Source organism: Phytophthora infestans, genomic scaffold (assembly GCF_000142945.1).
Source record: "Phytophthora infestans T30-4 supercont1.16 genomic scaffold, whole genome shotgun sequence".
Taxonomy (NCBI): domain Eukaryota; phylum Oomycota; class Peronosporomycetes; order Peronosporales; family Peronosporaceae; genus Phytophthora; species Phytophthora infestans.
The window spans coordinates 411905-437613 of record NW_003303743.1 but is presented as its reverse complement, the minus strand read 5'-3'; the positions used below and the strand labels follow the sequence as shown (position 1 = coordinate 437613).

Here is a 25709-nt window from a genome sequence, read left to right as displayed (position 1 = left end):
TGTTGATTGGTACAGTCTGCGTGTTCACGCGCGAGATCACGAAATACCAACACGCAGTTTGATAGAAGTAGGCTTGCATGTTGCCATTCTTCAAATTCACCATTTCCTTGACGCAGGAGTGTCACCTTTCGTCCGATGCCCTCTACATACGCTGTAACGGACTCGTTCAGCTGTAACCGTCGAGTCACCAAGTCCTGTAGCAAGTAGTCAGGTTTGATGCCGTCTCCAGCCTCAAAGTGTTTAGAAATCGTTGAATACAGCGTTGCTGCCGCATCCACGTTGTCTTTTGTCTCGTCGATCTTGATCGTAACTCGTAAGTCCACAAATAGAGATAGGGCCAACGCTGAGAACGTCTTGTTCTTTCGCGTCGCAAAACCACTCATGATACTTGGGGCGACGTAGACCTTCTTCTTCGTCATATCGCTCTCCTCCATACGTAATGTCGCCCAGCGAGCGTGTCTCGAAGCAACGGCACCTCGCTTCGCCACGCCTTGTAGTCTTCTTTCTTATGAATCTTAGGCAACACGATGCTAGCAAAGTTGCGCAATGCCTTGGTGTGATCGGACAGCTCCTTGTCGTCGTACCGACCACCAGGGTTCATGTTGTCCAAGCTGCTCGCTCCTCAGCTCGTGTAGCTTCGTTCACTACCAAGAGATCCTTGGCTCGACGGTGGCGGTGGCGGAGGGGGCGGATTTTCAGCCAGCTCCGTTTCTTCGATTGTGTTCGAATTCTGCATACCTTCGAGCAACACTCGTAGCAACGGTCGCCCACCAGAAATTCCGACCAATGAGCGAATTAGTCGCTCAGCATCAGATTGCGATAATGTCGCATCATCCGGACCATTCAGTCTTTCGACCAATCCCGGGGAATCTTCTCCTTGATTCGTCAAAACTTCTTCTTGTGTGTTTTCCACACCAGAGTCCACGTCAGTCGATCGCTGCACCCTGATTGGGCTCATAACCTGAGATGACGCATGGCGCGTCACCGGGCTCTCCGACCTTCTATCAATACGTAGAGTAGGTGCCATTGGCACAGACTTGTAGGGCAGTAGGCGTAGAGTAATAGGAATTAATATGTAGGACACGTGAGTGCCGGGCAAAGTACCACGACAGGACCACGGAGTTCTGGTGCTTGCTGCCTCTCACTCGATGTGCGCGCAGCACAGCAAAAACAGTTGTGAGAGTGAGAGCTGCCAAACACCTGAACCTCCATGTTCTGCAAAGTTAGATTAGCACATACTCAACCTAAGATAGTCTATAGAAAGCTAAGTATTTCACCATCACCTGCAACGCAGTTGCAGTTGCTCACCGCCACCAATGTCGTCCTTCATACAGTCCTTGGTATCTTCCGCACGCAGCTCGCACGTGAGCGCGTTGCAGACCGGTACGCCGGAATGCAGTACGACTGCATAGACACGCGTAGGATTGTAGGTCGGATCGGTAGTGCTGGCATTGCCAGTGTCTTGGGCAGTGGCAATGACGTCTGGCACTGGACACTGGCAGACGGTAGCAAGTAGCTGCTCACACAGCCTTCTGTGTGGCATCTAGCTCCAACATGTGTGCTACACGACGCGCCTTGGGGCACCCGACTTTTGGCCGGAGACGGGTGCAGAGCGACGCAGTCATACACGAGCGTTCCTCCATTTCCATGCCGGGCTAGCCCATTTTAAATGTAAGCAGCCCCCGGCGGTGGCTTACTTTGAAAGTGAGCAGGTCGTTGTCAAACCTGTGAGCGTAATCCGAAGGAAATTTTGTCCACGCTTTTTGCAATGTTCGACTCCCCCTATTAGTCATACCCTGACTAATTGTGGTGTACAGATTGAAGCCCTATATATTTATTAGAGACCTTTCAAAGCGCTCTAGATTTGATTTTCAGTTTCCTTTTTATGCAAACTGAAACTAGAATCCTTGCCAGCCAAAGGTGCGTTTCGAACTGCCTCAGTTTCAGTTTGACGAGATTCAGACTAACGGCAATGACCGTGGAAGAAGCGATGCCAGACCCGGAGACTTATGCGCTCACACCGCTTGCCTTGCCCACGGACACGTCTCCCAGTGTACGTAAAAACTTTACAGTGACTGATGACTTTATTTTGCTCCGCTGTGCAAACTTAGGGAAGTCACGGGAGGCTGCCGTGGACACAGCAAATGGAATCATGAAGACCTTTGAGATTATAGCAGAAAAATGCCGCGCTGTTGACGGTTATTTTTAAGAAGGACGGACCGTCCCTGCGTACTCGCTTTGATCGGCTAGTGCGTATGTTCTGCGAGGCACAGAGAGCTTCTGTGCGGGCCTCTGGCACCACTGAAGAGTATCCCAAGAACGCGACGTACTGCTACAAGACATCGTAAGCCGTATGGACAATTGGAAGGAGCTGGCTGATGAAAAAAAGCCAAGGAAAAAGCGAGGAACCAAGGCATTGAGACGTCGGGAGAGCTGATGCGGAGGCTGGCTATAGGCGAGATGGACCAGATGGACGACGAGGAGGAGGATGAAAAGGGAGACGATGGCGGCGTCAGCGCAGCTGTGGGTGGAGATTCTACCGAGCAGCAAAGCGACGACAGTGTCAGTCGTCGCTGCTCAAGAGAAGCTCCTGTATCCGGCCGGAAGAGAGCAGCGACATCTGGAGCTCGTCGTGTCCAGAAAGTCAGCAAACGTGAGAAGCTAGGAGCCGTCGCTGCAAATAGCGACAGTCTTTATGCAGATACGGCTGTAGGCAGCAGTTGACCGCCCAAATTCATTGGCTACAGTGAAAAGCTTGGATGGCTCGGAAAGCCTGCGGCAGACCATTGCGAGAGCCTCAACGCTGGGGAGAGTGTCACCGGCCGGTGTAAGTAGTAATGGCTGGGGTAGCCGTAGCTTGATAGACAAACACTGAAGTTCGCGAATAGCGAAGTTGTAGCGAATACGAGCTGTAGCGTCATCCATGTCGAGGTCGAAGTGGTTGTCGAAATTGATGCGAGGACTACGCTCGAGAAGACGAAAGCAATGGTTCTCTTTGAGAGCGGACATTATGGCCAGGAATCGCCTCCTCTTGCCTCTAGCCGCTACCCAGGCGCTGCATATGATAATGGAAGCTTGGTCGGCCGTCAGTTTGGGCGACACGAACACCATCGTGGCCGGCACTGTGCCTCTGGCGCTTCACTCAAACTGAAAAGGGAGTTGAGCTAGAAGCCCCTTTTGCTCTACCGTAACCAGCGATAGAGTTGAGTTTCAGCCCTTCCGCGATTACGGTACTATCATTAGCTGAAACTGAAACTCAAATCACTGATTTTTTGGTCTTCGAAAGTTCTCTATTGTGTCTTCTAGTCTATTTTTTATTGCCGGTTCGATAACTGTTCTCATCAAACCATCGACGAACCATCGAAACTGTAATATATCATACATGTATATGCTCGTTCGTGGTGCACAAAGCGTTTTGCACTCAGGACTACAATGGCAGACACAACAGGAAGCGACGGCGGTGCTCCTACCGCCACCTCGCAAGGCCGAGCTCGAAACAAGTGCACGAGTACACGCTCAGTACCTTATGCTACCCGAACCCCGCTCACCAGAAGGTCTCCAAAGTTGACGCAGTCACGATCAACACCAGGGAAAATCCATCGCCACGAAGATCTCCCTGCCTTGAACGAGAATAGTATGCCCTCGACGGCAACCACACGTCCATGGAGAGCTCGGCAAGTCTGACATAGTTGCAATCAAACTCTGAGGCCATCCCTCCTATGAGACGCATTTCGCGGCTTGCACGATCACCACCAAGCTGCGAGAACACTCCTGTAGGCGCTAGCGAGTCTAGCCAGCGGCCTCATCCGTCGAGCACTACTGATAACACGTCTCCCGTACGAAGAATACCTCGATTGGCTGGGGTATACTGTAGCCGTGGTGATCGTCACACAAGCACGGAACAACGCGCTACCGTATCCAAATCTTGTCGTTATCAGCTGAGCATGTTGCTTTGTAGCAGCCTCTTCCATAGCTGTCCTCCTTAACTAGCTCCAAAAGAGCACTCCAACGTAAACCACCACAAAGATCGGCGAAATAACGCGCAGAAGCAAGAATTACAGCACAGCGACAATCAAATCTCCACGAAATCCTCTTGTTAACCAAATTGAGCAATTGCTGAGGCTTGCTACAAGCTAACCGCGCCACCTCGGCAGCCTCGACCCCTATAGCCACCCTTTAAATTGCAAGACGCGCGAAGGAGATGAACGATGATCCTGTCGCAATCAGTGCGCCACAATGGAGAGATTGACGAGTGTGATGACGATTGACTAGAATCGGGAGGAAGGACAAGGTTTGACCTATTGCGGCCAACGATCTATTGGCTGACCATTTCACTGATCCTGGCTTATCCAACCCATTTGTTAATTATGGGCGAAATTCACAATACTGGGATTTCAGCTGTCCATTTCGTAAAAACTACCAGTCTTATTTTTAAACCGAGCATACTGAAGCAAAGAGCTCGATGAGACTCAGAACCGGTTTCCTTTGGATTTGATCATACTAGCCGAGCGCCACCGCTACGCGGCGGGTAAATACGAATGTCGTTCCTTGTGTTTGCCTCCGTTCCGCTCGCCACGGGCTCGCTTCACTACTCGCACGGTAGGTTGGCAGATTGTGGCTCAGGGCGGGCCGAAAGGCCCGCAGGGTTGCAGAAGGTGCCGATTTGGGCGCTCGGCAGCTTTTAGGCCAATGGGGGCCACCTTCGCTGCGCTCGGCAGCCAGTAGAAATATTTAAATAATTTTATCCAATGATTTGTCCGGAAAAGCGTGACAGGCACGACAATTTAGTGTGACGGACAGACAGGTTGCTGCAGTAGATGTTTAAGACTAGCGGTCTGGGCGTCCGCTCCGCGGACGCTAGGGCATGGTTGGTTGGTGTAGAGAGGGCCGACCACCTCCGATGCGCTGCGGTGGGCTTAGAATTTCTTCTCAAAGCGAAGCAACATATAGTACATGTATACTGTGTTCTACGTATATTACGTTCCAAAACAACACCGCACGCAGTATCTTTAGTGCTCACATGTTATGGTAGACACGACCAGGGTTTAACGTGATCTGCAAGAAGAGCACCATCTTACCCGGGAAGGTTTTGTCTATAATCTCGTTTGAGCGCATAGCTCCCAAAATGACACGAATCGGAGGCGTGCGTGGCTACAAAGCTAACAAATGCTGTTCAGAAGACATGTCAGTATCAGTGATGATCCACATTGGCATAGACCGGTGAGGAATCCCAGTTTAGCTGGAGTAAATACGCCTACTCAAACATATTACCATCTGCACGTCATCGCAGTGAGGCAGTCGACACCATATCATCGATTGCGACGATCTATTTGGTCATCTGCTCGCGCGAAGTATCTTTTAGGACAGGTAGTATTTGCTGATGGTCGCCATAAACATCAATATTATGTCTTGAAATTGTCCCGCTGAGCTCTTTATGATTTTAATGAAGGGCCTTTCCACTATCTTTCGCATGCATTGATCATACTTGCATAGCTGACGCACTTACTGACGTATGTACATAAATACGGGCCGACAGAGTGGCGTAGGTCCTTCCCGACTGGCATTTACTGGTTCCTAAATGTATGCCAAACACACAAAGCCACATGGCTGTAGACAGAGTATCAAATTGTAGTGGTGTTTTGACTTAATCTGAAATGTAGCTCATGTACTGTACATTTTATGAAGTACATTTGCTGCCTACTTATCAACTCGGCGTGCTATTTGATATGTCCGTGCATATATCGCAAGGTCGCTAATGAGTGTGTATACCACGCGCTCGTGAGAGCCAAAACCTATGTATAGGGTCACTGTCGCTCTCTTGGTACATTTGCGTCGTCGTGCTGGCTTACTGTGCTTACGTTTCTGATGTACCAGTCTATATGACCAGGCGCGTTACTAACTCGGCACATGCCATACCGTAGAGATACATGATAGATGACCGCGCGGCGGGTACACGTATAACCATCCCCAGCTCTGATCCCGACCAATTTGAGCAGGGCACTAAAGTACGGTACTGCGTACAGACACATCAACTTGCCACATCCACTTGTATGATCTGCATTACCGCACACATGCTCGTGTCTGTGTAGACAGCAAATTATTCGTCGCGCGTAGAGCTCACTCCATACTGTAGTTTAATTTATGAGCGCACATTACTGGAATATACACCGTAAGCGTTGATGGTACACGTAGCACGGATTTGCGTGTGTCCAAGTGAGCGAGTGTACTTTTCATCTACGGTGGCGCCTATGTGGATAGGGACGGTCAGTTTGCAGAGGTACACAGTTGATAGCACGTGTTCATTATTAAAAGAAACGTGCTACGCTCTGTAGGTGCGTCAAAACGTTTGGCAGTGCCAAAGGCAGCTTGCCGTATGTGCGGCTCCAACCCTCGCACTGTAGTCGGGTATACTAAATACACAAATAGGTAAGAAAATGGGGGCCTAAAAGGGTATATTTACCAATTACTTTCTCTTCTGCTGCTTCTTTTGCTCGATGTACTTGACGTTTCGGGCGGTCAGCTTGCGAAGGCGACTGCGCTTCTTCTCCTTCTTGGGGTACCAGTCAGGACCCATCGCCTTCTTGATGTTCGCCAGGCTTTCCTGGCGGCGCACTTCGGCCGAACCAGCTTTTCCTCCCAGAACTCAACCGCTTTTGGGCCGTTCTCGCAGGCAATACAGCGCCGCACGATGACCCGCCCACTGATTGTACGGAATGCGTAGCCGTACTGCAGCTTCCCGCAGCAGACGCAGCGCGCCCGGGCATCCGTCGTAGACCGCTGCGGGTTCTGCAGAAGCGGGTCAATCTTCGCCTCGCATTGCTTGCACGTAGGGCCAACCATTTTGCAAACTGTGCGTATGTTAGCAAAATATATTGTTTTAACCAATTACTTTTGTCCAAATATTAGCCAATAGCACGGTAATAAAAGGCTGATATTTATTATAAAGCTAAATAGTAAAATGTTTTATATTATTAATATTCGGCTTATCTTTAATATATTATTATCAGATTTCCAAACAAGTACATACTTTACATGCAATAAAAGTGACTAAAAGACTATGTATCGTGCGCGCATGCATGAGCAGATAGCGCAATGACCGTGCGGCCGCGCGCGCTGACAGTGGAGAGTGCCAGGAGAAGTAAAAATAATATTTGCAAAGCCCCTACAAAACTCGGTGGTTAGCGTGCCCGATTTGATGCACATACGACAGGTTTTGCGTAGCTAAATGTAAATTTAGAATTGTCAACGCAGCTCGCCAGGCTGTTTGCAACCAATCGATGCGTTTCGTGCTCGGCAGAAATGTTTACCTTACGTCCAATCGCGAGGGCGACAGAGTCTGTCACAGACGGTCTGATCGTGCGACAGATCCAGTCAGTGTCGCAGGTCGGTCGGTATTGCCCAATCAAGGCGCGAGTTAATTGCGTCACGCATTTGGATATATTTGTAATTTTGGCATAGTTAGGTCGAGTCAGAAAGATAGGCGCGGTCGGTACGATGGAAAAAACTCTATTGGAAAGGCCGAGTGTAGCCATGCGAAAAGGCAGGAAAAAGCAGCAAGAAAGGAACCGGACGGACTTATTGACAGACGGACGGACAGACACGCTTGGAACGCAGGGAGCGGAGCGATGTGTCAAGTATCCCGAATTTGTGATGTCACTAAAGTGCAAATCTACGACTAATTAGCGTGAACGGTGTGCAGACCTAATCCTCTCTGTATTGATATCCCCAATAGTAATTTCATCCAAATAAAGTGGCTGAGATTGTTTACTTACTTAAGATAAACTGACTTCTGTAGCCACCCATTAGACCAAGTGGGCGGCTTCTCTAACCTTATAATTCGGGCGAAGCCTCCGTCCTTGATTCGAATAGACTCTCGCATCAGCCCACCCGGTTTGCGAGCGCTAAGTCTAAGTAGGGAAAACGGACCGAACGGTGCGACTTTGTAGTCACAGCTTCCAATGATTAGTCTTCGAGATGGTTTTCCTGCTTCATGGTGTTGCTAAACGCTGCCTGTGATAAAGCGCGGTGTAGCTGAAACACGTTTTGAGCCCACCACGCAAGCTGGACCTGGCTCAATGATAGATTGTAGCCTTTGTAGCGGCAGATTTTTCGTCGCTGTGCATTGGTCAGCCTCTTTCGCGACATGGGTGGGGGTTTAGTGGGCGAAGGCGTAAGCGGCATTGCAGTGTTGGGCGGGGAATTGGGTCGCTACGGTTTAGTAATCCAAACGGACCTAATGCACTTGGTTTAGCGTGCCTCGTCCAGCTGACCTATTTTGCCCGAGGCTCAGTAACGTGCGGAGCCTGACGTACAATTGGTCCATGCTGGATCAGATCGCGAGGTAATAATGTAGATCGCGAGGTAGGTATGTAGTTTGTTTCCATTGAAAGCCTACAACTTCATTCCACAACTTACAATCACCATCACAGTTCAGCACACCATCAAGTGAAGATGGAGCAGCTTCTTGAGACCCCTCCTACTCTATCGACCCAGCAAACCGACGGTCAGCAGCATACATCTCCTAGACAGGCAAGGAAACGAGGAGCTGGATATTCGGACGCTGAAACAAGTAGCCTACTTGATCTCCTAGAGATGCACTTACCGATTTCGCGGAATGAATGGGAATACGTTGCTTATCTTCACAGCACTGCGTATCTTGGTGATGATATAACCACTAACAGTCTCAAACGCAAGCTTCATCGTAAACGTATTCCGACAGGTTACCCGAATATACCGACTAATGTACTACATGCGAAGCACGTTCGCATGGAAATGACTCGTCGTGTTGACCTGGGCGACATTGAAGGTGCCGGTGAGGCTGAAGTCGACTTTGACGTTAACACACCTACACAAATCCAGACTAAAAAACCGATCGCGTAGATGGTTTTTTCACCCTCTCTCCAGGTCAATATACAACTATATTGACTCCTGGACACCTAGAAGCCCTACGCCCAATTGTCCATAGACGTGGTCAGGCTGGCCGTGTTGACGTCGACAGCGACGCTCGGGTTTTAGCAATGATGCGTCTTTCACTTGAACAGGAGCGTCAACGCGCCGATGAGCAGATAAAGCGCTGGGAAGAAGGCCGCCATTAACATCGTGTACGCAGAGACGAGGAGAGACTGCGTCGAGAGGAAGATCGGGAAGCTGAACGTCGTCAGAGACAAGAAGATCAGGAGGAAGAGCGCAAACGACATCAAGAATTGGTAAGTCTGCTGCTACTAAGTCGAGGTAACACGCCTGCTCACGTCACGGTAGGGTCGAGTAATTCCATGGTATACAAATCATTTTTTTCATGTCAATATATGAGCTGACACGCGCCAACAATTTTAAAAATATATGTAATCTCAAACATTCGTCCAGGTAGTGTAAAAGTAAACATGTTTTTACAAATGTAACAGCGCTATCGTAGCAGTTGATTAGCTTCTGGTTCTAGAGGCATGAAGGTATTTAAAATCTGATTGATGCCTACAAGACGAGCTCGTAAATTGAACAGCAGTACCATACACGAGATGGTTTTCTTCCGCTCACCATTCTGCTCAAAACGCGGCTGATATATTTATCCGAGGAAATGAGCTTTGGAATGCTCGCATCCCCCACTCCGCAGACTGTCACACTGACGTTGCCTGATGTAGATAGCGTAGCTCGCTTGGAGATGGATTGTTTGAAAGGTGATTTTGGGACGACTTGATAAGAAAGGGATAATTACTTTTGAAGAAAGCCGAATCCACATCGCATCGCACCCCTGTCGCCTCATTCACTTGCTCCAGCCTTTTGTACACTCCACCCCACTCAGCTATTAATGGGTCGTGCATGGATCCTGGTGCGTTGATGGCGCACATGGTAATGACCCCATTCGGCGTAAACACCAGTACTTTGCTAGCGTAGTGGCACCGTGTCCAGTCATTATAGAACGCTTTTGGTACTACGGGGTCGCTTGCTTGCTGTAAATGCTGCTTTAGCCCATCCGCCACTGCAAAAACATCAGGTAGAGCAGAATAGTTTGTTAAAATTGCACTTTAGAACTTGTAATCTCGTCACTCGACGGTAGGCGCACCGCGAGATATTCATCAACAGCAAGTAATATTAGTAGTATTCTCCTACCAAATCGCAGGAAAATGGAGCAAGCAGTGTCCATGATATCAAACAGCGTACGTAAAGGTTATTTCGATTCGCGACTGCGGGGCCATGCCAAAGCTGAAGCGAGAATCATCTGAGCCGTCATGCTACGTGGCCTCCCACCAAGACGAGAATTGTGTTGAATTTGGCGATCACAGCCATCAGTTGAATATGGTGAGTAGGCTTCGTAGAGAGGAGTATATCGCCTGAGTAAGTAGTAAAAAAAACAGTCAGCGTGATTAACGGCTGGCCATTGCGTGATTCGTAAAGCTTGACAAAGGGAGACATCGACGGAGAGACGAGTGCCGCTCGAGTCACGCAGCGATCGCAGCGGCGAGGGGCTACTGCATCGAGAGTCTCAGCAAAACAAAATGAGCGAGGTTTGCATCGGCGACGGTGGCGGCGGCGATGGCGCTGCCAGAAAGCAAGCAGCGCATCATGGTGCATTTTGATGAGAGTCGAAACTGAAGAAGTATTGATGCGATGGTGAGTGGACAGGAACACTACAAGTCGTTTGACACCTAGTCGTTTCGTTATGTTTCTTGATGCTTTGAGTCGCACTGCACTAATTACCAATTCACTGGTTTTGTGCAAATGAGCAATTGCGTTTTTGAGGCTTCAGGGACGACCCATTGATAAATGCCACCGCAAGCCGGCGCAAATCGATCCACGTCGCGGCTATCGAACCGCAACGACGGCCACCTGTCGTATGTACCGTATACGAGGTACAACTCCGAATAATGATCCCTCTATATAGTAATAAAAGGCGGCCTCCCGACGCTATCAACACAGAGAGGATCGTCTGTTTCTTGTATTTTAGTATAGTCCTCTCATATTACTATAGAGAATCAGATCTGTACTCTTACTTATTTTTGGCCTGTCTAAACTACGATAGTAGTATGAATATTGATATCATACTAGAATGTAGTACATGTACTCTTGTTGCTGCATTCTGCAGACCTTTCTTAGAAGAAAGTTTCCGAAGGGTCGAAGGGAGATTACGCAAGCACTGTATCGTGGAGAAGGAAGCGCAATGCGCTACATAGGCGCAGAGCCTGGATGTATGCACCAATTGGGTTGTTGGAAGAAGTTTTGTCCTAGTGCTGTCACAACCTAACCAACAATGATGCACGATATTGGCAGCCCGTCTAAATCGTTTCCCATGCTTACTGCCGTCTCCCTTAAAAAAAAGCAGCAAAAAGCAGCAATGGCCGTGAATGGGGCTAATGTCTATCAAACGAAGCTGGAGCGCGCGGAGACATCGTTCATGAGGTCAAACTTGTTTATGGATAGGACGCCCATCTTCTCGACGTGTAACACAACCATTTGAGCAGTATTAAAATAAGGCAACGTGGCATAGTGTCAAATGAACCCAGAAGCAAGGATTTTGTATTTGTACGCTCTGTGAAAAGCCAAGCCACTCTGTTGATAACAGCCCCCGTGATTCACTCACCCTCTCTGTCGATACCATTGGGGAGGTCAAATACGCGCTGCCAGGACTATCAGCAGATTCCAGCCAAATCTGGTATTTGGCAGCTGAATAGCTCCGGATGCCTTTTGCTCAAGCAAACAGGCTGGTAACTAATCTATGGGCCTGTGAAGGGAGCTGAACGTGACAATAGTAATCAGATATGAAATATGATCACGCTTTTGATACAGGTCAACAGGGATCCTCATAATATATATACTAAAAATATACATTTTTTAGCTTAATACCCAAACCCGAATGCCTGTATTACACATGATACAGAAATCCTTATCTTGTCCCGTGAGACACGATAAGGACTAGACTTAAATTGAGCATGAGATAGTACATTTTTAAAGTCATCTAGGGGAAGGTTAGAGTATGTATAGACCAACTTCGTGAATTAAAGACGGGGCTAGCTTGAAATTTCCAAAATATAAAATTAGAGCGGCTATCTTCATGTTGCAGATCTGATCGTATAAACAATTGGAGGCTCAAAATCGAGTCCACAGGTTCTCCCTCATTTTGAGATTCGCCAGAAGTAGTGAAAATGGCTCTCCGCGCCCATTGGGCTGATCTTAAGAAGATTGGCTGGATGTCCAAGCGTCTAACCGGACTGTCCAATCTCCACACCTAGATCCAGTCCGGCAAGACGAGGAATGGCGTGCGAGGCGAAGATAACTTTGTCAGTGAGGAGGATCTTATAAAGTATCTTGATCGTCAAGATCGTGGTACGCTTACGATGTGCTACCTGTTATTGTTCTCTCCTGACACTATTTCTTTCCTAGCGGAGCTACGTCGCCAACAGAAGAGGCGAAAGAACCGACTATCGGCAAGAGTACCACGTCCTGTGAGCTCGCCAAACGAAGACGGTTGGTAACTCTCTATCATGTATTTCTTAATGTGTCCTGATCAAATATCATGTCTAATACAACTTAATATATGTTTATGCGAATCTGGTTCAGCAGACCCGACATCTGCGTCCGGGCCTGTGACCGCTGGGGTTGAACGGACTGTACCTGTGCATGCGGAGATTGCATCAGATGCGGCTGAGGATGCAGAAGTTGGGACAGCAGCCCAACGAATCCATATCAACGTGAGTGATTTTATGACCGTTCACGCTGCCGGGGTAGAGACGGCAACTGCTGCGAGTGTCGGAGATGCATTGAGTGTGCCCGAAAGCGTGACCAAACATTTTAACATGCCTGGCGTTCAACCTTAGAATGGTGAAATCTCAAGGCAATTGTGTGGAATAAGGCTGAGTTATGCTGACTGTGTATTATGCGCTTGTGTTAGACATTGACATTGGAGCCACCACGCGTAATTTGGCTGCCACGTTTGATGATGTTGTTTCGGAAGAAGAAGTCGATGCTACTGGTGAGTCCGCGCTGGGTCAATCTGTGCTGAATGGACATGATGGAGAAGTGAGAGGGATAAAAATAAGCATGGCTGGTATTATCTTGTATATACATGATACGAAACATAAATTTTGATACTTATCGTGTATATTACAATGTAATTATGCTAGAAAGTACTTTCACAGACTTGGACGAAGCGTGTGACGAGCTGGTTACCCTCGACGACGGGCTTGATGATATAACCGGTGGCGAGCTCGATGGCCCGACTGATCTTGCCGGTCAGGACGAAGAAGTTGTGATCCAGCCTGAAATGCTGTTCGTTGAGGATTTTCTAGCCAAAATTGCAACATCGCTGGAAGATGGCAGAGCACGGCGCTATTCCGCGCGGGTGGTTCGGGGGATTCATGTCGAGAGATCGACTTGCACACGTCTCACGCAACCTGCACTTAAGCAGCAACGCAGATCCGTGTACCACCACCGACGGAGCGTGGAGACTCCGACCCGTGATCAAAGTTTGCAAGAAAGTTTCCAAGCCGGATACGTACCCCCTCCGATCATGGCTTTCTACGAGGCCATTCTTCCGTCGCGGTCAACTTCTAATCGAATTAGAGTTTATATGATGGATAAAACTCATAAATGAGGTACAAAGCTGTTTATGCTGAGCTGATCCCACACGACCTACTGTTTCCAGTAAGTGTCAAACACACCTTCGGGTGTGTTCGTTTTATTTTGGCTTCAAAGTTATCTTATTATGTATGAAACAACTAGCATCAATTGTTATCATGTCTCACACAGGTTGGAATCTTATCTGGGCTAAGGCACTTCTATTCATAGACAAGCTCCATCTCGAGCTGTGCCAGCTCGATAAATCCGACTGGGGTACTGTGCGCAACGCCCAGGGCCTCCCGGGAACTTCAACCAAGCAAAACCCCACCACGGGAGCTATGGTGCATACTTCTGTTCTTACCAGGGAAATGAGGAAAGGCAATACGGATGGCAGTACGAAGCGACGCCAACGAGCTTGCAAAGTATGCTCGGTCTTGGATGAAAATTTTAGTGGCGGCGATACAGCTTTCTACTGCTGACGAGCTGCCTGAAAGACAAGTTGTCCAGGGTCTTCTTGTGCAACAAGGTCAAGCACACATACGACGGCAAAGCACGCACCTGCTTCGATATCTGGCATGCGTGCTGGAGGAACGGCACCCTGATGCCTTCAGGGGACGGCAAACGAAGCATACAAACTCAGCTGCAGGAGGGGGTCAGCGCTGATAGTGCTGAGCCACTCAGCTGACCCAGCAAATCACGTCGCGTGCAGTGATATCGTAACGGCAGCTGCTACTTCGCACAATATTGTCTTGTTCTTAGTATAGTCAATTTACAGCTGGTTGGACTTCTATTTTTCTGAAAAAAATATGATGGGCACAAAGCTCCCAAGTTCCTACAGTATCTTTTTGAAATGAACGTATATTAAGTAGGACTTTGGAGGATGACTTCAACAGTGAGAAAGCGTAATACTTTCGATAATATCCGGAGCTTCCCTGGCGACGCACGGCATTAGTATACATGTAGCGCGAGTACCCCGCTGTAAATTGGATGCTGCGTCCAATTTTCCCGCTTAGTCCGGGTACACCGAGCATTTCTTCACCAGCAGAATGGACACTCGAAGATCATTTAAACTGTTCAACTTTGGCGCCTTAGGGCCACCTCATTGTTCAGGAGAGCGCTGATGAATGTGGGCGCTTGTAGCCACTGACACTGACGCAGACAATAATATAATAGCACTCAAGTCAAATTCTGATAAGTTATTAGTCATCGTTGCGAATCTATTCACGTGAGTTGATATTACAGTGTAATTAAGGCCCATGCTGCATCTCACAATATGTAGCAGATGAAACAAAGCTGCTCTTTTGAATAGTTTATGCTTCCCATTGAAAAAGCTGTGCCGTGCAATGCAAGCGAGTTCCTCTACTCAAAGACTTATTAATAGGCTACACACCTCCATTACTCCCATTCACGTCTGAGAGAGCTTCACCACCTTCAGGCGTCTTTCAGATTTGTGTTTCTTGGGAAATGTTAAACCGGATTTACACGGGCATGTTAAAGAGCCCTCTGCTCACTTACCTCCATCCAGCTCCGTGTGGATACATACTTAGGAGCACAACTACAGTATCCTAAACTATCAAGCACGGTGTCCGTCACACGAAAGGCTCATATTTGTTTAGCTTTCTCATTGGCTGCCGAGCGGAGCGAAGGCGGCTCCGAATTGGTCGAAATGTGGCCTTAATGGATGGCTGAGATGTCTTGGTTGTAATTGGGTAAGAAAAAAATGTCTTTATTGGTTAAAATGTTTTATCAAATCTTCACCTAACATTTGATAAAATGGAGCCGCTTGACTGCCCAACCTGCGAGGCCCGTGTGGTGACGCCGCCCATTGACCTTGACGATCTTGGACTGGCGCTCCAGCAGTGTGCCTGCTGCAAAGCGTTTATTTCGTGGGACGCTTTTGCAGCTGGCTCTGCCAGAGCCGGGGGTCGTCGCTGCATTACGTGTACCAATGGGCCCGACGCACGGGCCTATTGGCACCGCTCCGATGCAGCCCTAGCCCCAGCACCGCCCAGCGCGAGTAGCGGATGCTCGCACTGGCCATTGCTATGAGCACGCCGCCCCCGCCGCCCCCATCGCCACCACTACTCTGCACGGAGCACGAGCGCCGCCGCTACGGCATGCAGCGACGTCGTCGCTCGAAGAAGGTGAAGCTAGACATACCTAAATGGGAACAATATAAAGTATTGCCATTGGTTCAATGTTTTGTTACTTATGACACCTTCTCTTTTGATATTTTGGCTTAAAAGATGTTATTTTTAATTTTTTCTCTTTTGTTTCTTATGGAACTCATTAAAATATAAAAAGCAATGTCGTACTTTTCTTATTGAAAAATAGTTTTAAAAAAACACTGTACCGTGTAGTAATGTGTGTCGCCTCATTTTACTGGATTGTTGGGAAGAACAAAACTACGTAGTATAGAGCTTAAATTTGGATAGTAAAACAACAGCATCAACAACACTTGTGAACAGTATCTTACATAGAGTTTGATTCTATGTAGTAAAACCGTTATACTTTTATATTTGGTAGCTGCTTATCATCACATTTGACCAAAAAAACAATGTTTCGTAATAGTGTTCAGACAACATGATGAAGGCTCAGAATTTTGTAGAAATATTGCGCAACTTACTTAGAGTTCAGTATTTAACAAATACTTTTTGTTTCAAAATGGCTGTTTTAATTACTTCCAACTAACGACATTTTTATACTATAATTGTAAAAACTGTTAGATAAGGTCTTCACGCTACGATTAGGTGTACCAACAGAAACTGACAACAAGTCGGAGTCTCCTATTTTTTTTTTATATTTGAGCCCGATAGTTTCGCGTAGAAATTCGAATACAGATGCCTTCGTAAGCGCGCAAGAATGGTGTTTTAGCAAATGGGTGATTTTGCTCCACCGATTTTGCGCCTTTCACCGCGATTTTACTCTGCTTTGAAGTTTGTTAGGCTCACTAGAGCACAGGTGTTACCGAGTATTCCTTCGAACAAATCGAAGAACCGCAGTAATATATAAGCCAGTATCTGGTGGAGTAGGTGCCCCGGTGTTTTTTCTTCTTTTTTTTTTTCATTTTGCAGACGGATTATCTGTTGATTCCAAGCTGAAACAGCAGAAGACTTGGCGTCGATCAGTGAGTACACAAGAGCTTGATCAAGGAGCTCATCAGTATTCAGAATGGCGAGATCATGAAGGACTACTTTGTTTGGGTTTGTTGGGTTTGTTGGGAAAAGGAGGCACTCAACCGTAATTAGAGCTAAAACGAATTGAAACGGGCTTGGTAGTCCAAAGTGTGATCCGGTTACATGTAATTAGGCTTATGTAATAGTACATGTACCGGTAAAATAGTCCCGCCGAAGCAATAACGCCGCGTAGCGGCGGTCAGTGCCGGGTATTTAATAGTACATGTATTAATATTATATTACATGTATTAATACATGTAACAGAGCTATTATACATGTAGACTTTAATTTATAGTCTCCAAAGCAGCGCAGCCACTGCTTCCGCGATGGCCGGGCAAAAACTGGGCAAACAGTCCATTTCAGCATTGCACGCCCGTCGGGACAGTCTGACGCAACACATCGAATGACATCACGGCAGCGCTGCACCTGACGTGCCCATGCGTTGTTGGGAGTTGTGGCTCTTAGACACGCCCCGCGAAGTAACAAACAAACTCCTTGTTTGCAAAGGGAAAATATGAAGACTGAATTACTTTGTGTCAGTTGCTCTGCTTCCTGAGCATTGACCAACACTCACGGGTCTTTGCCCTCTCTCATATAACGATCTGGTTTCTTTGCTGTTCCAGCTTTCTTCAATCTGCGCCAGGCCTCGATGCACAATCCAACACGCCCTTCTCGAAGATCGGTCTTCGATGTCGAATACTGGTCTTCGACTACTTTTCTGCTCCAATGCCTGCAATCAGCAACAATCCTTTCAGTCGCTTCTTGTCCAGAGGCTTGGTGAACGTGTCGGCAGGGTTTGTTTCCCCCCTCACCTTATGCAACTCCACAGTGCCTTTTTGCACTTGCTCTCGTACGTAATGCCACCGTAATTCAATGTGGCGCGTACGTCTGCTGTAGGTAGGATTAGTTGCCATCACGTGAGCAGCTTGACTGTCAATTCCTATACGCAATTTCACATCGTGCTGCGGTAACATCTCTTGCAAAACATTTTTCCCAGCAACTGCCTCCATTGTGGCTTCACACGCTGCAATGTACTCCGCCTCCGCGGTCGACAAAGCGATGACGGATTGTCTTCGTGACATCCATGCTACAGCTCCGCCTGCCAGCATAAACACGAAACCAGTAGTGCTCTTCCTTTGATCTGGGTCATTAGCCCAATCACTGTCACAGTAACCCTGCAACACCAACTCCTTCGAGTTGTTCTTCTTTTTCTCGTACTTGATTCCATAATCCAAGGTCCCGGCCAAGTAGCGCAGCACTCTCTTTACCGTTCCAATATGCTTCGCCGATGGGTTCGCTACGAAGCGACTCAGTTGGCCTAATGAATAAGCCAAGTCCGGTCTGGTACTTGTAGCCAGGTACATGAGCATACCAATGGCTTCACGGTACGGAAAGCTGCCGTCTGCACTCTCCTTCTCTCCAAGAGGTGTGAGCCGTGAATTCACTTCCATTGGATTTCCTACTGCATGTGCATTTTCAAATCCCAGCTTGCCAAGAATCTCTCTTGCGTACTTGCCTTGACTGATCATAATGTACTCTGACGTGTGAGTCACTTCCACACCTAAGTACTGTGTTAACAGCCCTTGGTCCTTGAGACCGTACGTGTTGTCCAAGTCCATGAACAACTGATCTTTGTACTCCTTGCTGTTTGTTGCAACCAAGATATCATCGACGTATACTAGCACGTATACCATCGTGCCACCATCAAACAGGTAGTACAGGCACGGCTCCGTCAACGATCTTTGGTATCCACGCTGAATGAACCAATCATTTAGTTCTGAATTCCATTCTCGACCCGATTGTCTTAATCCATACAAAGCCTTGAGTACCACGTAAGAATGGCCACTCACTCTGCACGGATATCCGTTGATGGAGTGTAGATATTGTCGTATGCCTAGCCATGCATTGAGGTAAGCGGTATTCACGTCTCCTCCGTATACCTCTAATCCCAGTAATGCCGCCAGTCCCAACAACAGTCTAAACGAAGCCATTCTTGCCACAGGGGCAAACGTTTCCTTGAAGTCAATGCCTGGTCGCTGGTGATTCCCCAACGCCACTATCCGAGCCTTGAATCTTATCACGTAACCCTGATAATCCGACTTCAAGGCATAGACCCACATTGTACTTACAGGCTTCGCATCTTTGGGCATGTCCTCATCCGGTATTTCTTGGATGACCTTCTTTGCCTTCAGTGCAGCGATCTCTACCATTTCTGCTTCCATCCAATAGTTAACAAACCTGGATCGCAGTGCCTCACGTCTGTTACGAGGAATCTTCACCTCACAAGCACGAATAGGCCGGCCATGCTCATCCAGAACCCGTGAAGTCGCTGCATTCATCACAAAGTCATCAAAGCGTCGAGGTTGACGTCTTTCTTGTACCTCTCGAAGTCCTGTTCGAGTTCTCTTGGTATCTGGCTTTGCGGCCTCGTGTTCCACACGAGCCTCTTCCGACTGAGTTTCATCGCGGTGGGTACGCTTTCCAGTTTCTCGAATGACAACTGGATCAAGACAAACACTAGCGTCCATCTTCTGCGCGTTATTATTGTCCACAACCGCACTTTGATGTTCATCAGTACTCTCTGGGTCTTCTTCAAGCCCCACACCACTCGACGAGTTGTTATTCTCCATTGAGATAGTCTTCTCATCAAATGAGAACACACTTGCTACAGTAATGTCGTCGTCTGTCGGTAATCCTGCTTCGTCGTCATCATCCACCTCATTACCATCCAGCGATGAGCCCCGTGTTCCCACCACAGACTCAACGTCAGCACCATCATTTTGCGTAGATGATTCCGACTGCTTGCCACCAACACAGAGATTTCCTGAGCTACTTGCCTTAATCTCGCTCCTTGGAATGCTAGTAGTAAGATTACATGCGCTCGAAGCTGCATCAGTGAGTGATACTCCGCCATGGCCATCACTCTCGTGTAGATCCGCTCTACCGAGCTCTCTCGTGCTTTCAATCTCATCTGGGTCGACTATTTAGAGCATTTGAGACAGCATCTGCCATCTGAACGCCCTTCTCGTGCTCACTGGTAAGCCGCTACATCCACCTCGCCTCCCACGAGTCCAATAGACAACTCAGAATTTGGCTCGCTAACCAGCTCCATTGTCTTGGATGTAGCCATTTCGTGGTTCAAACGGTTGTCATAGTCCACATCCTGGTCATCACGTCGGGTAAAGTGCAGTGACTCGAGGTCCTCCTCATCTACAGCACCTTCGTGACGGTCTTTGTAAACTACATCTTCAGCAACCCGTAGATCAGATACAAACCTGGCGGTGTGCTCATCAGGAAAGTAAACTTTGCAGCCTACCACGTCCTCTTCGTAACCGAGTAGAAAGCCAATCTTGGCGTTGTTATCATGCTTGCGTCTTCCAGACGTCACAGGAACATGAACATATGCTAGAGATCCAAACTTCCTAATGTGATGCACGTCAGGTTTCATTCCAAATATCATCTCATAAGGAATTCCTTGAGTGCCACGGTTGTATACCCTATTCTTGACGTATACAGCATTTCGTAGTGCTTCCGGCCATAGACTCCGAGGAAAGCCTGCATGTACCATCGTGGTTTTCATCATGTCCACCAATGACTGATGCGTTCGTTCGCACAAGTTCAATTGAGAACTTTTTGGACCCACTCGGATGTGCTCAATTCCTCTCCGTGCGTACCAGTTTTCCATACCTTTGTTGATGAACTCCCCACCTTTGTCTGTCAGTACTTGCTTCACTTTGTAGACAGCCCCGTTCACATTTCGTCCTGCTTGACGCTCGGCCCAGAGTATGTACTGTTGCAAGTGCTTGTTTACAACTGAACTCTCTTTACTAGTCAACAGAAACACTCTCACGAATCTGGAGTATCCATCCATAACCACTAGTACGGCTTCATACCGAGTCCGATTATCTTTACTTGGAATGAGAAGGTCAGCGTACACAATTTGATTCGGCCACTTTGTTGCCCTGTCCATCTTCTTGCGATGAGCCTTCTTCTTTTGCTTCCCCACATGACATGCGTCACAGATCTGCTGGTGACGCTGAGTCAACATCATGCCTCTCACTAATCCCCGGTCTACCATCGTCTTCAGATATTGTGGACAAGTATGACACATACGCTCGTGCCACAATGCCAAAGTGCCAACCCCTTCGGCTATAGTAAAATTTACCATTGGACGCCGATTAACAGGCTCTTTCACGCTTGTTTGACCTGGATGTAGTCCCAGAAACCCCCAAGTTGCTTCCTGAGGCTTCGCCACTGCTACTGATTTCCCTTCCCAAAGAATAGTAAAGTCCTGAGTATCATGATTGAACGTAAAGTCAAACCCTTGTTCATGAGCAAGTCCGGGAGAGAAGAGCCCGAATTCAGCTCCGGGTATGTAGAAAACATCATCCAGACACATTACTGTCTGCTCTCCATTCACCTCAGTAGTTAAGGCAACAGTCCCCATCCCAGCGATACGAGCTGCAATGTTTGGGGAAATACCTCGAATGCTGCGTAGTTGTGACGCGTCCTCAGTGTAGCTCACAAAATACGAGGATCTCCGACCACGTGAGAGTTCGAAGCTGTGTCAAAATACCACCAACCGCTAAAGTTTTCATCGACAGGTACTTGATCATTAACTTCCAGAAGCTTCTCATCTACTCCTGTTCCCTGAGCATCGTACAGAGTCTCGTGCAGAGTCTCGTGCTCATGATGAGCCTCAGCCGTTATTAATCCCGTCACTATCCCCTGATCTGCAGGTTCATGCAGTATCTGTGACAGTCCATTTCCTTCTTGGCTGAGTGTCAGATTTCCTTGTGGTTTCCGCTTGGGTTCACTGTTACTCCCAGCACCACTCTTGTTCTCTTGACTGATCGTCAAGTTTCCCTGCGGTTTTCGCTTGGTCTCTCTGTCTCCAGCACCGCTGTTCTTTTCTTCACGCTCCGGACACTTGGCCTTAATATGGCTATCACTCCCGCAGACAAAGCACAGCCTGGCTTTTCGCTGTTTACTTGACTTGTTCTGCTGATTACCATTTCCGCCTTTTTCCGGATCACCACTTTTATCACCTCCGCTTTTATGCCCTCCTTGCTTTCCTTGACGCTTGCCTCTGAATTCCTTCTGTCGAGCAGCGGCTGCAAGAATTAATTCACGAACCCGTACCGGTGTATACACACTTGGGTCCGCGCCATAGCGGATCGAAGATTTCAGACATTCAAACTCGGTCAAATCTGGCAAACTTTCCAACAACATATCCACCATTGTACTGTCTTCAATAGTATGCTGTAAGCCTACCAACTCCGATTTGATGCTGAACATCTTGCAAAGATGGAGATTTGCATCTCCTCCAGAAGCGAGCTTCTTATCCCAGAGATCATTCTCCAAGCGACGAATCGTGTAGGCCTTGATAGCTTCATTCTGCTTTCCTTCAAACAGATTACAGAGCTCTGCCCACATTTCCGATCCGGTCTCCTTGTCGCGAATCTGCTGAAGAATTTCCGGCGGAACAGACGTACCAATCATCCGCATGATCTTGATTTGCTTCTTATTGAACTTCTCCTGGTCCTCTGCACTCGCTGTGGAGAGCATGTCCTTGGTTAAAGTTCCATCAGCAATGTCCTTCAAGTCATCCTCCTTGAAAACGTTCATCATGACCCATTTGTATGTCTGCCAATCCTTGCCTTGCCAATTCTTCGGCACCCCTTCGCTGGTGTACTTCATCGGCTTACTCATGCCTGCGCTGTCACCACTTGGGCTCATAACCCTGTTGGGAGTTGTGGCTCTTAGACACGCCCCGCGAAGTAACAAACAAACTCCTTGTTTGCAAAGGGAAAATATGAAGACTGAATTACTTTGTGTCAGTTGCTCTGCTTCCTGAGCATTGACCAACACTCACGGGTCTTTGCCCTCTCTCATATAACGATCTGGTTTCTTTGCTGTTCCAGCTTTCTTCAATCTGCGCCAGGCCTCGATGCACAATCCAACACCGGGTATTTAATAGTACATGTATTAATATTATATTACATGTATTAATACATGTAACAGAGCTATTATACATGTAGACTTTAATTTATAGTCTCCAAAGCAGCGCAGCCACTGCTTCCGCGATGGCCGGGCAAAAACTGGGCAAACAGTCCATTTCAGCATTGCACGCCCGTCGGGACAGTCTGACGCAACACATCGAATGACATCACGGCAGCGCTGCACCTGACGTGCCCATGCGTTGCTTCATACAACTGGGTCTGCCGGCCACTCACCGCCGGATCTATGCGTCTTTTCCTCATCTTCGATCACCTTGAATTCCGCCATCTCCTCGATGTATTAATACTGGTGCCCTCACCATTAACAGATTTTCCGCCTGCAACCAAGTTCATCGCGTTCTCTTCTTTTTGACCATGGCGATCCTTAACCCGGAGGCAGAGTCAGCCGCCAAGGTGGCTACGCTGTCCGAAGCCAAGCAACGTGAGCTTGCCGAGGCCGGCTACAAGCACGTGGAAGGAGCTCCGGCGCCGCTGCCGCTGGATCTGCCGCATTTCTCTCTGCGGGATCTTCGCGCTGCCATTCCCAAGCACTGCTTCGAGCGCTCCTTCATTACGTCCACGTACTACATGATAAAGAACCTTCTCACGTGTGCTGCTCTCTTCTACGCGGCCACCTACATCGACCAGACTGGGAGCTTCGCCTACCTGCTCTGGCCTGTGTACTGGTTCTTCCAGGGGAGCTACCTTACTGGCATCTGGGTTGTGGCGCATGAGTGCGGCCACCAGGCCTACTGCTCCAGCGAGGTGGTGAACAACATGATCGGTCTCGTGCTGCACTCGACGTTGCTTGTGCCGTACCACAGTTGGCGTATTTCACACCGCAAGCACCACTCCAATACAGGCAGCTGCGAGAACGACGAGGTGTTCGTACCTGTCACTCGCTCTGTGATCGCCAGCTCGTGGGACGAGACGCTCGAGGACTCACCACTCTACCAGCTCTACCGCATCGTGTACATGCTGGTAGTGGGCTGGATGCCTGGCTACCTCTTCTTCAACGCGACGGGTCCGAGCAAGTACTTGGGCAAGTCGCGCAGCCACTTCAACCCGTACTCGTCCATCTACTCAGACCGCGAGCGTTGGATGATCGTGCTGAGCGACATCTTCCTCGTGCTTATGATCGGCGCTCTGGTCACACTGGTGTACACCTTCTCGTTCTACACAATGCTCAAGTTCTACGTCGTGCCCTACTTCATCGTGAACGCCTACCTTGTGCTCATCACGTACCTGCAGCACACGGACACCTACATCCCGCACTTCCGAGACAGCGAGTGGAACTGGCTGCGCGGTGCGCTCTGCACGGTGGACCGCTCGTTCGGCCCGTACCTCGATTCGGTAGTGCACCGCATCGTGGACACGCACATATGCCACCACATCTTCTCCAAGATGCCGTTCTACCACTGCGAGGAAGCCACGAACGCTATCAAGCCGCTGCTGGGCAAGTTCTACCTCAAGGACGACACGCCCGTGCCGATCGCTCTGTGGCGATCTTACATTCACTGCAAGTTCGTCGAGGACGACGGCAAGATCGTGTTCTACAAGAACAAGCTCTAAGGTCGTCAGGTGGAGTACCGCAACAGAGCACCGCATTCGACAGTAGTCCGCTATATATAACGTTAATCTCAGTGCACTTATTAACTCCATGTACATACATGTACGTGTCCTCCGAATGACATCAAAGGAAACTTGCAAGCAAGTGGCTAACATTATTATGGCTCTCGTCATGCTTAATACGGTTGCACTGTAGTAATACAGCTAGTAGTAATACTACTGTACAGTAGGACTGTACCTAATAACTAAAAGCAAAACTACTACTACTACAGAATTTTGTAACAGGTTGTCTACACCAATTATCCGGATAGCTGCCCTAAACCTTTTGTCTTGCGGTCCGGACCGGTCATCTGAACCGCTAGATTCGCATCTAGGCGAATGTCCAGCGCGGCGACCAACCAATGGCCCAGCTGGATGTTCCTTTGCCTGAAAACAGCAAGGAGCACTTCATTCGGTTCTTTAAGTCTTTCGGAAGCAAAACATCACCATGTCCTCTACTGGAATCGCCGTGGGCCTGACTAAGGGTTTCCCTGTCAACAAAAAGCAGGTGGCTCCTCGCCCCGCTTCCCGCAAGGGAGTAAGTGCATCAGTATTTTTTCAGGAGCAGCATCAGCGAGGAAGTCTTGGGGACGGCCCAATAAGCCGCCACCGGACAAACAGACAGCAAATGTTAAGCAACTGAATGAAGGGACCGCAGACTAACAGTCTGTTATTGTGGTTGGTTTCTTGATGTGCGTAGCGCGCTGGCAAGAAGACTAAACTTGTGCGCGAGATCGTGCGTGAGGTGGTCGGATTGATGCCGTACGAGAAGCGCATCCTTGACATGATCAAGAGTGGCGGTTCGTCGGCTGAGAAGCGTATCTACAAGTTCTCCAAGAAGCGCGTACGTATACGGCAGTTTCAGCAACTGTCTCAATTACCTTTTAATTGGGGTGAAGCCATTTTATTCGGGGCGAAGAAAACTAACGACATTTTGTGATGGTTTTTGTGCGTTGTCATTCAAAATTCAATTGCGATCACTATAGCTCGGCACGCACCGTCGTGCTCTGCAGAAGCGCGAGGAGATGAAGGCGTACTACGCCGCTCTTCGTGCTAAGGCCGCTCACCACGCTTAAGTACCAAGAACCGACATACTTCCAGGATTGCGGAGATGATGATTTCGACTTTTTACAGGGTTGGGACGGGCACGGACACCTTCGGCAGTGGTGTGATGTCCACTTGCCGATTGCTTTTGTGCAGGTTAAATAAACCATGCTGAGGGCAGCACTGCTCTTCGCCCGTTAGCTTGGGCTGCTTCGTCTCCGTGGCTTCATTATTCGAAAATAAAGGATCGCCAATCACTGCTTCAAGTCCTGGGCGCGTCACACGTGTCTACGTTTTCCGGTTTTGCATCGTCTGTGTTGTCCATTTGAGCTGC

The 25709-nt window shown here is 48.4% G+C and overlaps 4 protein-coding genes across 4 annotated transcripts; all 4 read left to right on the top strand.

Annotated features, from left to right (window-relative positions):
* Window positions 1-8321: 8321 nt before the first annotated feature.
* PITG_08706 (uncharacterized protein) lies at window positions 8322-9644 on the top strand (the record flags this gene model as incomplete). The annotated part of the gene is made up of 5 exons (XM_002902744.1): window positions 8322-8341; window positions 8682-8812; window positions 8966-9008; window positions 9110-9206; window positions 9636-9644. The coding sequence occupies 5 exons, from the start codon at window positions 8322-8324 to the stop codon at window positions 9642-9644; spliced, it is 300 nt and encodes a 99-aa protein (XP_002902790.1).
* A 2490-nt stretch (window positions 9645-12134) lies between these two features.
* On the top strand, window positions 12135-14233 carry PITG_08705 (uncharacterized protein; the record flags this gene model as incomplete). Its single annotated transcript, XM_002902743.1, has 6 exons — window positions 12135-12189; window positions 12373-12456; window positions 12553-12684; window positions 12881-12961; window positions 13128-13410; window positions 14056-14233. 6 exons carry the CDS (start codon window positions 12135-12137, stop codon window positions 14231-14233), a joined length of 813 nt encoding a protein of 270 aa, XP_002902789.1.
* Window positions 14234-23010: 8777 nt separating this feature from the next.
* On the top strand, window positions 23011-24384 carry PITG_08704 (fatty acid desaturase, putative; the record flags this gene model as incomplete). The annotated part of the gene is made up of 1 exon (XM_002902742.1): window positions 23011-24384. The coding sequence occupies one exon, from the start codon at window positions 23099-23101 to the stop codon at window positions 24293-24295; it is 1197 nt and encodes a 398-aa protein (XP_002902788.1).
* Window positions 24385-24721: 337 nt separating this feature from the next.
* PITG_08703 (uncharacterized protein) lies at window positions 24722-25658 on the top strand (the record flags this gene model as incomplete). The annotated part of the gene is made up of 3 exons (XM_002902741.1): window positions 24722-24869; window positions 25032-25175; window positions 25318-25658. The coding sequence occupies 3 exons, from the start codon at window positions 24780-24782 to the stop codon at window positions 25405-25407; spliced, it is 324 nt and encodes a 107-aa protein (XP_002902787.1).
* Window positions 25659-25709: the final 51 nt, after the last annotated feature.